We start from the raw sequence: 13,802 nt of genomic DNA on the forward strand, positions 1-13,802 counted from the left end.
GGGGCTTCTAACTCCAAGCTATACCCCCAGCCCTGTTTTTTATTCTTTATTTTGAAACAAGGTCTCACTGAGTTGCAAAAGGCCTCACTAAGTGCCTGAGGCTGGCTACAAACCATGATCTTCCTCATGTCTCGGCCTCACAAATGCTGGGATTACAATCGTGCACTACCATGCCCAGCTTACTTTTTATATTTCCTTATTTTTAAAAAAAGGAATATTTGATGTGTAAAATGAGTGTGTGTGCTCGTGTTGTTACTGGGGATTGAACCCAAGAGCATTCCACCTCCAAGTACACCCCCAGCCTTTTGTTTTGTTTTGTTTGCAGGTCTGGAGATGGAACTCAGGGGCATTCGACCTCTAAGCTACAACCCCTGCCCTATTTTTTATTCTTTATTTTGAAACAGGGTCTCATTAGATTGCAGGGGGCCTCACTAAATAGCTGAGACTGTCCGTGCACCATGATCCTCCTGTTTTAGCCTCCTAAAAGCTGGGATTACAAGTGTGCGCTACCACATCCAGCTGACTAAAGATGACTTTTTTTTTTTTTTTTTTTTTTTTGCGGGTCTGGGGATGGAACCCAGGGGCATTCCACCTCCGAGCTACGCCCCCTACCCTATTTTTTATTCTTTATTTTGAAACCAGGTCTCACTGAGTTGCAGAAGGCCTCAGTAAGTAGCAGAAGCTGTCTGCGAACTGCGATCCTCCAGTCTCAGCCTCCCGAATGCTGGGATTACAAGCGTGCGCCACCACGCCCAGCTAAGATTGTCTTTTAAGGAGGATGTATTTAGTTACTGGTTGGCAAGCTATGGCCCAAAGATCAAATGTGACCTACTGCATTGCAAATAAAGTTCTATTGAAACATAGTGACTGTCATTGTTTATGTAAGAAAAGTGGGATATGGCTACTTTGGTGCTACTATGGAAGAGCCGTGTAGCTTAGAGAGAGACCATAAAACCCCACAAAGCCTAAATAATTACTATGAGTCCCTTTATAGAAAAAATTGCTAAGCCCTGGCTTAGAGGAAAAAAAAGTTGGAGATGCTGTGTGAATCAGCAATCAGCAGTCCTGATTCACACGGTACCTAACAGAGAGCCCAACAGGTAAGGGTTTTTCAACATAATATCAGAATGAAAGGGGATTCCCACACCATGATCCAAAAGAATCTTGTCTATGATTTTCTCTTACAAATATTGTGAAAATGTATCTTGCTTAAACAGATGTGTTATTAAAAGGTCAATATAAGGCAGACATGGTGGTGGACACCTGTAATTCCCAGTACTTGGAAGGCTGAGGAAGGAGAATCACAGATTAGAGGCCAGTCTCAGCAACGTAGCAAGATCATGTTTCAAAATAAAAAAAATAAAAAGGGCTATAGGTTCTCTTTTTAATTCTTGTAATTATTTTCCTTATAGTGCATATCCCACACTTACTTTGCATATTCAGTTTTACTTGAAGCAGAATTATGCTTACATACACACACATAATACTAAATAGCTTAGCTTTTACTGTCTACTTTAAATTATCTCATTTAATCATCTTACACCAACTCTAAGGGGTGACAGATCATCAACATGCTATACAAATCTAAACAAAAGAAGTTCTCAGATAATGTCTTTAAATGCAGCCCTAGTATGTTATTTTCCTTGAAACGTGCAATTGATAAAGGGTTTATATTTTGCTTGAAAATTATCTGACATATAATTGAGTTTTTTAAATCTCAAAAACTATACAACTACTACAAGTACTTCTGTGTCTTTAATGTGAAAATATACACAACTTTCCACTAACTAACTTAATACACAATTTACTGAGCACCCACCATGTTCCAGGCACTATTCAAAGTAGTAAGAGCACAGAGGTTAGAAAGGTAAAAGTCCCCAGTCATCAATTCAGTAAGAGGCTCTTGTTCTTCTAAGTTATTCCTACAGCCTTATATTTTTCCTATTTCAAACACAGTCTTAGTCACCTTTTACTTTACTATTTTCACTACTAAGACAATTATAAATAATTTGGTTTTCAGAAACAGCTGGACTTAAATTTACAGTATTTAGTCTTTCAACAGAAAGAATGAAACTGTGAAGAAATTAGTTCTAAAATGTTTATATAGTTTCCACATGGATATTGAATGATCTTAAAGACTGATGACTTCTTTTACTACATACCAAGTCTGCTAACTAAGTACACAGAGAAATTGCATTATAAAATTCTAATTATCTGTTAAAAAATAGTACTTCACAATTACAAGACAGTTCAATTCTAACTGTAATAGCAGTGCCCTTAACTTACTTCTTCTGATATTATATTTATACTCAAGTAGAATGGACTTGCAACCCCTAGGGAGAGTCATGAAAAGAAGGAATAAGAATATAAGAAACAAATGAAATATCAAGTAAAAAATTTTAATGCATTTTTAGGAATGGTCAAAAGGTCAAAGAGCTTCCTTAAAATAACCTTTGTTTGTAAAGAAGCATTCATTATAACTGAAGATCAGTCTAATTAAGAAGGCCTAGAGACTTAAAAAGTAACTATCAATTATGCTAAGTCTTGTTGAAAGTTAGTTTAGCTTAGAAATGGGAGGGGTAATACTATAACATTTTACCAACATTATGTTGAAGTTGCAGTTTTAGCTTACTGAATCTAAAGAAAATGCTTGCTGTGTAAACTCATTTGACAAGTTCTCAATATAAAAATGACCAACCAAATCACTTTCAGTATTTAATAGAAAAAGTTTGGCTTTGTTTTCATTCCAAGTATAACAATAAATGCTGTGCTACTTTTCACATCTGAATTCTGATGTGCAAAAAGACAGGTAGATGCTAGTGGATACAAAGCTCTGCCACAAGTCTCTTAGATTAAATAAGGTATTTTTACCAACTCTTAACAATGTTCTCTTTGCTTTCTTGAAAAATTCCCTCAGGAGAGACATTCTTATGACAAGCAAAGGACAAAAGTGAAGCAATCGTAAAAGGAAAGATGTCATCACTTTCAACTTACCCCCACTAACCTACTCCATGGTATATACAAACTGAGAGCATCCCAATCCAATCCAAACAAAGCACCTTATCGCTAAGGCCAATGGACATCATTCACTCCTTAATTATCTCCTCTCTATAAGACTTAACATTACTTATCCTCTCTCCTCCTAGGTCAAGTTTTACTTTCCCTCAGCTTCAGTGGCAGATCTTTTCACTGACTTTCCTACCTCCTTATTCTCAGTAGCCTTTCCTTCCTCTACCAAGCAATCTGTCCACATCCCTTTCCTTGCTATCATATATTACTGTGTTCTACATCTAAGTTTTCTATCCAGATCTTTCTTCTAGGACCAAGATCTAAATACTCAAATATCCAAAGAATGTTAAGGAAATACATGGAGAAGGTAAAGCTACACTTGGGTGTTGGGTGTTTGGGTTGTTTTTTTTTTTTTTGGGGGGGTGATTTGTATTTATACCCCATAGAGCCAGTTAGGGATCTGGCTATTGAGATAGGTGCTGAAACTTTATATTGAATTGTTTCAAGCTGTCAATCAGCTCCCAAATTAATTATTAGTAATTAAGTAATAATTTGTAAACTATATGAGTAATGAATTGTCCCCTCTTGTTTATGGCTCTCTCTCTAGAACCTATCACAGTTCCTGACATTTAGTAAATACCCAAAGAAATAGGAACTGTAATTTAGTAAATGACTAAAATCTTGGGCTGAAAATTCAGCAGGTGATCATTTTCAAAGTTCAGGGGAAAAAAAATCAAAGTTAAGTTCCAGTTCATGAAAACTTGGAAATTATACAGGTTAAATTATATCCACATACTATAGTAAGAATCTTTTCATTCCCTCCAATTCATGTTGACATTTGATCCTGAATGCAAAAATATTAAAGAGGTGAGGATCATCTGAGGGTGATCCTCATGAATAGGATAATGATCTTATTAAAGGGCTGCAGAGAACTAGTAAGGCCCTTTGCTCTTCCACCTTCCATGATGCGAGAGCACAGCATTCAGCCTTCCTACTATGTGAGAACACAAACCTAAAAGCAGATAAACAGCAGCCTCCTCTAGAGATTGAACCTGCTAGCATCTTCATTTTAAATTTCCCAGCCTCCAGAACTGGAAGAATATAAACTAATTCTCTATAAACTATTCAATCTCAGGCATTATGTTATAGGGGCATAAGCAGACTAAAGATATCAACCATAATTACATGTCTAAGAACTCCTCCTAAAAATCCATGCTCATATTTCCCAAGATTTTTCTGGAATATCATCAGAAAAAGAAAGGCAATATTTTCTCTTTAAAAAGTAATGCAATGGGAGTGGTGGCACATGCTTGTAATCCCAGTTATTGGGAGGCTGAGACAGAAGAATGGCAGGTTTGCAGCCAGCCTCAACTACTTACTGAGGCCCCCTGCAATTCAGTGAAACCCTATTTTAAAATAAAGAATAAAGCCAGGCATGGTGGCACACACTTCTAATCCCAGCATTTGGGAGGCTGAGACAGGAGGATCTCAGTTCAAGGACTCAGCTACTACTTGAACTACTACTCAGCTACTACTTAGTGAGGCTCTTTACAACTCAGTGAGACCCTGTTTCAAAATAAAGGGGAAAAAAATAGGGCTAGGGGTGTAGTTTGGAGGTAGAATGCCCCAGTACCTCCAAATATAAAAAAAAATAAAATAAAAATAAAAATTAGAGCTAGAAGGTAGCTTAGAGGTAGAATGCCTCTGGGTTTCATCCCTAGTACTGCAAAAAATTAAAATAAAAGAAAAGAAAAAATGGGAAATATTAACTCTATCACAAATCTGGTAGGTACCAATTTAATCAAGAAATGAAAATTAATATCACCAGTTATGGCACAATTTAACATTCCATGCCTCCTGAAATGCCACACAGAATATTACTTCTGTGATGTTTTAACAAAATGCATAACCCAAATCATGAGGAAACTCTTGATTTGAGGGACAAGCTACAAGATAACTACCCAAGTGTCAAAATCATGAAAGAAAGCCTAAAGAATTGTTCTAGAATAAAGGGACACTAAATCATTTCGATAGATTTGAATAAGATCAAAAGTTAGATAATATTAATATGTTAATGTAAGTTGTACAGGCTTTATTGTTTTGCTGAAGATTTACCATGATCATAGCCTGGACACTGTGAAGAAGGCAAATCTAGAGACAGAAATCTAGAGACAGAAGACTTGAGACTCACTTTTATTGACTCTCTCTCCTCTCAAAGAGACATATATTAAATATATATGTCTCAACATCCTTCATGCCTATTAATTTTTATCAATAATTGAATAGATTCAGAATGTAACCTAATGAAACATCAAATAATATAATTTTAGCATTTTGAAAAATATGAACTAGGATTTTTACTTATGCTTCAAAAATACATAAACATAGGGAGGAGGATACAGAAGATATAAGTGATCAAAAAATCTGTATCTGTAGCTCTGTCTATCTTTATGTAACACAAACACATAGACAGGGTACTTCATTTTATCTCTATACTGTTTAAATTTTGTCATGTGTTAATATTAACTTTTTTAATTTAGTTCATATTTTAAGCAAATTGAAAAGACATGAACAAATGAAGACATGTGTATTAAACACACTTGTTATTTACTATTTGCATTAGCATACAAAGCATTAATATTTAAAGAAAATTCTAAATAAACCAAAGAAAATAGGAAGTACCAAAATGATGGTGGTATTTTCTCTAGGTGATAAAATTACTCTCCATTTTTATTTTCCTCTTTATGTTTATATTATTTTCTGAACTCTGTTAAACAAACCCGTCTTATTGGTGAAATACCAGAAAAAGCTAGGAAATGCTAAGTTGAAGAAAAAGATTCTTGCCAATAGAGAAAGACAACCGAAATGAAAGAAAATATTTCACACATTCCCAAATAATAAGACAAATTAAAAATCCAGACTAGAGCCGGGCAAGGTGGCACAAGCTTGTAATCCCAGCATTCGGGAGGCTGAGACTGGAGGATGGCGGTTTGCGGAGAGCCTCAGCTACTTAGTGAGGCCCTCCACAACTTAGTAAGATCCTGTTTCAAAATAAAGAATTAAAACAATAAATAAATAAATAAATAGGACTGGTGGTGGATCTCAAGGGAGAATCCCCCTGGGTTCTAATCCCATATCAACCCCCCCCCAAAAAAAAAATGCTAGAAAGCATATCATGCTGAAATACTATTATATTCATCTACAGGTGCAATCAAAATATATTGGCCCACATCATGTTTCCATATGTATCTTTTAAGATCATCATCACAAGTTAAATGTAGATAAAGACAGAATGATAAAAGAGTATAACTGTCACTTGAACATTAAAAACTTCTCATAGCCAGGAGTGGTGGCACATGCCTATTATCCCAGTACTTGGGACAGGAGGATCATAGGTTTGAAACCAGCCTCAGAAATTTAGTGAGACTCTCAGCAACCTAGTGAGAACTGTTTCAAAATAAAAAGAAAAGCCAAGCACGGCAGTGCATGCCTGTAATCTCAGCACTTCAGTGGCTGACAGAGGAGGATCACAGATTCAAAGCCAGTCTCAACAATTTAGCAAAATAAAAAATAAAACAAGGGCTGGGGGTGTAACTCAGAGGTATAATGTCCCTGGGTTCCACACCCAGTACCAAAAATAAATAAATAAAAATAAACTGAAAAGGGCTAGGGCCAGGTGTGGAGGCACACACTTGTAATGCCAGTACTTGGGAGGCTGAGACAGGAGGATAGCAGGTTCACTGCCAGCCTCAGCTACTTAGTGCTGCCCTTGCAAAATCAGTGAGACTCTGTTTCAAAATAAACAATAAAAAATAGGGCTGGTGGTGTAGCTCAGAGGTAGAATGCCCCTAGGTTCAATCCCCAGTACCACAAAATGGGGTGGCTGGGGATATAGCTTGGCAATAGAATGCCCCTACCTTCCAATCCCAAGTACCACACACACCAAAACAAATTAAGTGCAATCTGTATTATCTCAAACTAATATTTAAAAACTAATAAATATATATATATTCCTATTCTAAAATATTTTATTATGTAAAATCAATAGGATTTCTATCTTAATATCTGTTGAAGTAATTATTATAACTACTCTAACATCTGCTGAATAAATATATATAGCAAAACTGTAATGGACAAAAAATATGGATTACAAAAGAAAGAAAAAGTAAAATTTACTGAGAAAGCATAAAACTTCTATTATGAAAATTTTTAAATGCAAAAATAAGAAGTCTGACATGAGTTTTACTCCATGAACACAAAAGTGATGAGTACATAAAATTACAAAAGTATTAGTAAAGATTAAGAGAAAAAGGAAAAGTATTTCAAAGGAATAAAATATAGAATGGATCAGGAAGAGATGGTCATTTTTAGATTATAAACTAACAATGTATCTATTAATTTTAGACATACCAAATAACTATGAAAGAAAAAGGAGAAGGCAGCAGACATATCAAAGTGTTCAGATAATATTAAGAGAAAATGCTTACAAACTTAACATTTGGTATAGATTTATGCCCAACTAACAGAACTCTAAAACCAAAGTTTTTGCAGAATAAGAGATAAGTATAATACAGAGCTTAGAATACTAGCAAAACAAAAACTATACAATTTTTGAAATGTACTTAGTTTGCTATTTAAGTCAGAAATTCACACTTCTAAGAGTGCAAACTTTCCCTAACAACAATGCAATACTCTTCAAGTACTGAGGTTATTTGTATCATTTTTTTTAGAAGTCTAACTTACCGAGTACCATCTGCTTTCCAGCTTACTTTATATGGCTTCTGCTCTAAAAGTTTAATATTTTGCTTGTCCATGGAAACAGGCTGTGCTCCAGGAAATCCAGACCTTAAAAGAAGAACAATTCATTACTATCATGGCTGGGAGATATACAAAGTAATACATGTCTTAAACCAAACTCAAATGCAGCACACATTTATCACCTTGTTTTCCCAATTATGACACTAATTTCAACTGGAATAATACCAGCTTTCACAAAAAAATACTAGAAAAAGATTACAAATATCTTGACTTTTTTTATGTGTGGTACTGGGGGTGGAATCCAGGGGCTTTTCTACCCCCAAGGTATACTCCCAGACCTATTTTATATTTTATTTGGAAAAAGAGTCTCACTAAGTTCCTGAGAGCCTCACTAAAAGCTGAGGCTGGCTTCGAACCTGTGCAATCCTCCTGTCTCAGCCTCCCAAGCACTGGGATTACAAGCATGCGCCACCACGCCCGGCCTAAATACCTTGACATTTTAGAACATGAGTTTACAGGGTTACATGAGTTACAGGGTTCTAAATTGCCACTGCTATATTACAATTATTAGACTAATTTTAAGCTACTAGTATGTATAATCTAAATAATAAAATGATTATGGGTAAAAATCTTTTACTTCAGGAAAATGTTTAAATCATAGCTTGTTACCTTACACTACTCTAGACCCCATATTTCTCCATGACACTGCCAACTTTACCTAACAGCAGAGTTCGCAAATTTCTATTCCAAAGATGCCCAGAAGTTATAAAATAGGAGCAACGTAGATCAAGATTAAGGCTCACTGGGCAAGGCTTTGACACAACATTAAGGTCAATATCATTTCTTCATTATATTCATCTCATAGTATTTCTAGCTAATTAATCAGATATGCATATGCTAATAATAAAAGTTCTTTATATTAAAATATTTACATTGGGAACTTTTAACAAATATTAATCCTATTTCCTCATGTTTAAGTTGTATTACAATTTTTTACCAGAGTCCAAGACCTGAAAGCAACAGATAAGAGCAATGAACTCTCCTGAATCCTCTCCCATTAAATGTCTGATATGTATTTTCAAGACATGGCAGGGAGCAGAACACATTTAAAGCTGGCTTTCTTAAGCATCTGATTATGAAAAATCTAGAAAATGAGGTATGAAAATTCTATCTCTTCTCCCTGAATAAACTGACAAGACCAGCCGGAACATTAATCAGCAGCAGCAGAATTGAAGACATAAAATAAATACCAGATAGTGACAACAATAATTTTCTATCTCTTGAAGAAGATATATGAATCATCTAATTTTGACTCAACTATCTGGTTATTACACTGATTACTTTTTTAAAATATCTGACAACTTTTTAAGCAATCTATGTAAATATACTAACTTTAAGAAACAACAAAGATACGTCAATGTCTATATTAATTTTAGGTGTTGTAGAATACATTTTATTTAAAATTTTAAAGTGTTTATTACCCTTCCCAGCCACAGAATTGATGGCACTTCTGCTGTACCTCTCCTAACTTTGGTTGAGTTGTTACTTGAGTTACACCTTTAACAGTTATACCTTCCAAGAATATAGCACCCTTAAAAAAAAAAAGAAAAATATTTTATTAGAGGTTAAATCCATTTACAAATTAGAGATAAGTTATTTTTTACAAATCTGTGCAATCAATACATGAAGCAGATATTGCCTGTTCCTAGAGACTCTACAAACTCCCCCTGAGATTATACAGTAGTTTCCTTTAACCAAGATATGATTTTCAATGTATATACATAGCCCAATGTACTATGTTGGCAAATCACTCTACAGGCAATTCTCAGTAATCATAAAAACAATAGTTACTTATCTATATTTACTGAGAGCCAATGTACTTCACATATTTTAAACATTATCTCTAATCCCTATAACTATGAAAAGTAAATAGGTATATTTACAGATGAGTAAATGAGGTAAAAATATTGTATTAATTCAAGGGATAAATGATGCTCAACATGGTGGCAAGAGGATTGCTTAAGTCCAAGGATAGAGACCAGCCTGGACAACTTAGCAAGACCACATCAAAAGAATAAATAAATAAAAAGGGGGATAAATGACAAAATTGAATCCAGGCCTACCACTATATCATTCTATGGCTAATTGGTGAAATATGGAGTTTAAGAGAATAAATACCCAAAATCTGTACCTTTGTAACTAGAACAAGAGCATAAAAGCAGTTAAAATAGCTAAGCCACAATTATGGGCTATCTAAACATAAAAAATAGGTATTACTCATCATTGAAATTTTAATCTAAATTCTTTAGCCCAAAACTACATATTTTATTTCATAGCAAGCATACTTTTTAAATATCACAGAGAAATTAAGCAGATGGAGAATTTATATATTAAACAAAGAACACTTCTGAAAATTTTAAAAACTAAAAAAGAGTCTAGATTTATGCTACAATTACTTTCAGACCCTAAAATGGTCTGACATAAATCTAAAGAAAAACCTGTAAAACAACTCTAGCTGCTCATGTAATTAAATAATAAAAAAAATATGGTCTACCACCCGCAAAGATTAACCTTCAGACAATGACTTGGCAATTCAACCCACTTGGTAAAGGGAAAAAAATATTTAATATTTAGTCCACATAAATCCTTGTCAAATCTAGAAGAGTCAATAAGTCCTTCCAAAAGACAGTTGGCCTACTTTCTAAATCACTTTTTTAAGGTTATTTGTCATCTGCTTTGTTTTCCTTAAGTAACCAGTATTTGGGGGATTCATGTCCCAAAGGATCAACAAATACCATCCCTCTCCTATTATACTACTATTTATCTTTATCAGCCAATCATATTTCTGAAATGAGCAAAATAAAAGCAAAGGCCTAATTAGCAAATTAACCCTAAAATCCAAAAATTACTTACAAATAATAAAGATTAATAATGGATAAAATGATTAAATACTAAACAAAGTGCTTGACAACAATATTATCACAGAAATATTTTAATGAGTCTATGAAGTTGGGCAAGTTGAATATTTTTAATTTAACTAAGCCAACAAATTTTGAACATCTGTACAGATTTAACTATTAAGATTGATTATAAAAGAACAACCCAAACCATTGAGTAAATATCTGTCATCCATTTATTTTTCTTCATCCTTAGTCTTTTCTACAATGCATCAACTTTTTTACTTAAAAAGACAAAGATAAACCAGGCGTGGTGGCGCATGCTTTTAATCCCAACATTTGGAAGGCTGAGACAGGAGGAACGTGGTTCACAGACAGCCTCAGCTACTTAGGCCTTCCACAACTTAGTGAGACCCTGTGTCAAAATAAAGAAGGTAAAATAGGGCGGGGGTGTATCTTGGAGGTTGAATGCCCCTGGATTCCATCCAGAAAAGAAAAGAAAAGAAAAGAAAAGAAAAGAAAAGAAAAGAAAAGAAAAGAAAAGAGAAAAGAAAAGAGAAAAAGAAAGCACAGATAAACTGGGCATGGCAATATATGCTTGTAATCCCAGTACTCGGGAGTCTAGACAAGAGAATCACAGCCTCAGCAGCACAATGAACTCTCAGCAAATTAGCAAAACCCTGTTTCAAAACAAGAAAGTAAATTAGGGTTGGGGGTGTATGCTGGAGGTAAAATGTCCCTAAGATCAATTCCAAGTACCATAGATATTTTAACTTTAAAAATGGACAAAAAGAACTGTGTGTGGTAACACAAGCCTGTAATCCCAGTACTTGGGAGGCTGAGACAGGAGGATGGTAGGCTCATGGACAAGTTCAGCAAGTAGTGAGACTCTCATAAACCTAGCAATACCATCTCAAAATAAAAATAAAGTCAGGCCTGGTGATGCACACCTGCAATCACAATCTGTATTTGGAGAGGCTGAGACTGGAGGATCACAGGTTTGCAGCCAGCTTTAGATACTCAGTGAGGTCTCCTCAACTTAGTGAGATTCTGTTTCAAAATAAAGAATAAAAAATAGAGATGGGGTGTACCTCAAAGGTAGAACGCCCCTGGATTCCATCCCCAGTGCTGCAAAAAATAAAAAATAAAAATAAAATAGGGCTGGAGGGGGCGTAGCTCAGAAGTAGAAGGTCTCTGGTTTCAATCCCCAGTACCACAAAAAATAATGAATTACATTACATTAAAAAGGGGCAGAAAGCCAGGTGGGGTGGCACAGGCCTGTAATACTAGTATTTGGGAAGCTGAGACAGAGGATCACTGGTTCAAGGACAGCCTCAGCAACTTACTATAGCTCTCATCAACTTAGCAAGACTCTGTTTCCAAATAAAAAATAAACACGGAAGTGTAGCCCAGTGGTGGAATACCCCTGGGTTCCATCCCCAGTATCACAAAAAAAGGGAGAGTAGGACAGAGATAAGTCCAATAAACAAAGTAAGTATAATACATTTAATATACAAGTGATAGCTGGTAACTTTAGGTTTACATAATTTTGTGTTTACTACAATTACAATACTTTCCTCTGACAAAATATTATTTTAGTATTCTGCAATATTATGTGATAACTCCAAGAAAGATCACTAATTCTAAATTATTAACAGCAATGTCTTAAGCTTATGGTAGGGATTGAATCCACTGGTATTCTACCTCAAAGCTACACTCCCACTCCTATTTTCTTCTTTAACTGGAAACAGGCTCTCACTAGGTTGCTAAGGACCTTGCTAAAATCTGATTCTGGCCTCAAACCTACATCCTCCTATCTGGAATTACAGGCATGGGCCACCATGCTTGGCAATAATTAAGTTTTAAAGTCACTGACAGCCGGGCATGGTGGCACATGCTTGTAATCCCCATGCTTGGGAGGCAGAGACAGGAGGATCACGCAGGTTCGAAGCCAGCCGCGCTGGCTTTAAGAGACCCTGTTTCCAAATAAAAATATAAAATAGGTCTGGGAGTGTAGCCCTAAGGTAGAAGGGCTTCCAGGAACCCCAGTACCACCAAAAAATAAATAAATAAATAAAGTCACTGACATTTATTTTCACAGACAGCCTCTGCAACTTAGTGAGACCATGTTTCAAAATAAAGAATAAATGCCAGGCATGGTGGCACACACTTGTAAATCCCCATACTTGGGAGGCTGAGACAGGAGGATCGCGCAGGTTCAAAGCCAGCCTTAGCTGGCTTAAGAGACCCTGTTTCCAAATAAAATATATAAAATAGGTCTGAGAGTGTAGCCCGGAGGTAGAAGGTCCCTGGGTTCCATCTTCATTAACCAAAAAGAAAGAAAGAAAAGAAGGAAGAAAGGAAAAGGAAAGGAAGAGGGGAAAAAGAATAAAAAATAGGGCTAGGGGTATAGCTCAGAGGTAGAATGCCCCTGGATTACACTCCCAGTATCACACACATGGGGAAAAAAAAAAAAGGATGTAAAAAGTCAAAAGGCCTGAGATAGGAGGATGGCAGGTTCAAGACCAGTCTCAGCAATTTAGCAAGATCCTATTTCAAAAAAATTTTTAAAAGTCTAGGGTGTTGCTCTGAGACCTTGGGTTCAATTACCCTAAGAAAGGAAAGAGTCAACTACAACATTTGCTGTCACTGTTAAAACCCAAAGAAAACTATCAGGATTCATTACAAAAGCCATTCCTTCAAATCATAATATATCAATGTAAGGGTAAGGGGAAAAAAAGACTTTTAAGCAAAAATGTCTCAAACCAAAATAACTTCATTATGTCAAGAGAATGTTAGCTACAAAATAATTAATCACTCTTGACTTGCCTCTATTAACTACCTCCAATTACCAATGGTAATGAAATGTAAATGAAGCCAGGCTTGATGACACACTTGTAATTCTAGTACTTGGGAGGCTGAGACAAGAGGATCACAGGTTCACAGCCAGCCTCAGCTACTTAGTGAGGCCCTCTTCAACTTGGTGAGACCCTGTTTCAATTCAAACTAAAAAAAAAATCAGGCTTGGGTGTAGCTCAGTGACAGAATTGCCCCCAGGTTCAATCCCCAGTACCTAAAAAAAAAAAAAAAAGCAAATGCAAGCTTTTCCAACTGTAAACAACTGCCAATTAATAATAT

The 13,802-nt window shown here is 35.5% G+C and overlaps 1 protein-coding gene across 3 annotated transcripts in view; it reads right to left on the reverse strand.

Moving 5' to 3' along the window:
• RNGTT (RNA guanylyltransferase and 5'-phosphatase) overlaps positions 1–13,802 on the reverse strand; it is a gene marked incomplete at both ends in the record, with an annotated part of 279,010 nt that overhangs the window by 222,302 nt on the left and 42,906 nt on the right. For all 3 annotated transcript variants that reach the window (XM_080700452.1, XM_080700451.1, XM_080700450.1), the window contains 2 exons: positions 7,753–7,854; positions 9,249–9,358. In XM_080700452.1, coding sequence (XP_080556578.1) covers positions 7,753–7,854; positions 9,249–9,358 — 212 coding nt within the window. The remainder of the gene's footprint in view (positions 1–7,752; positions 7,855–9,248; positions 9,359–13,802) is intronic.

The sequence above is a fragment of the Muscardinus avellanarius genome (genome assembly GCF_963383645.1).
Source record: "Muscardinus avellanarius genome assembly, chromosome: 8".
NCBI classification, from domain to species: domain Eukaryota; kingdom Metazoa; phylum Chordata; class Mammalia; order Rodentia; family Gliridae; genus Muscardinus; species Muscardinus avellanarius.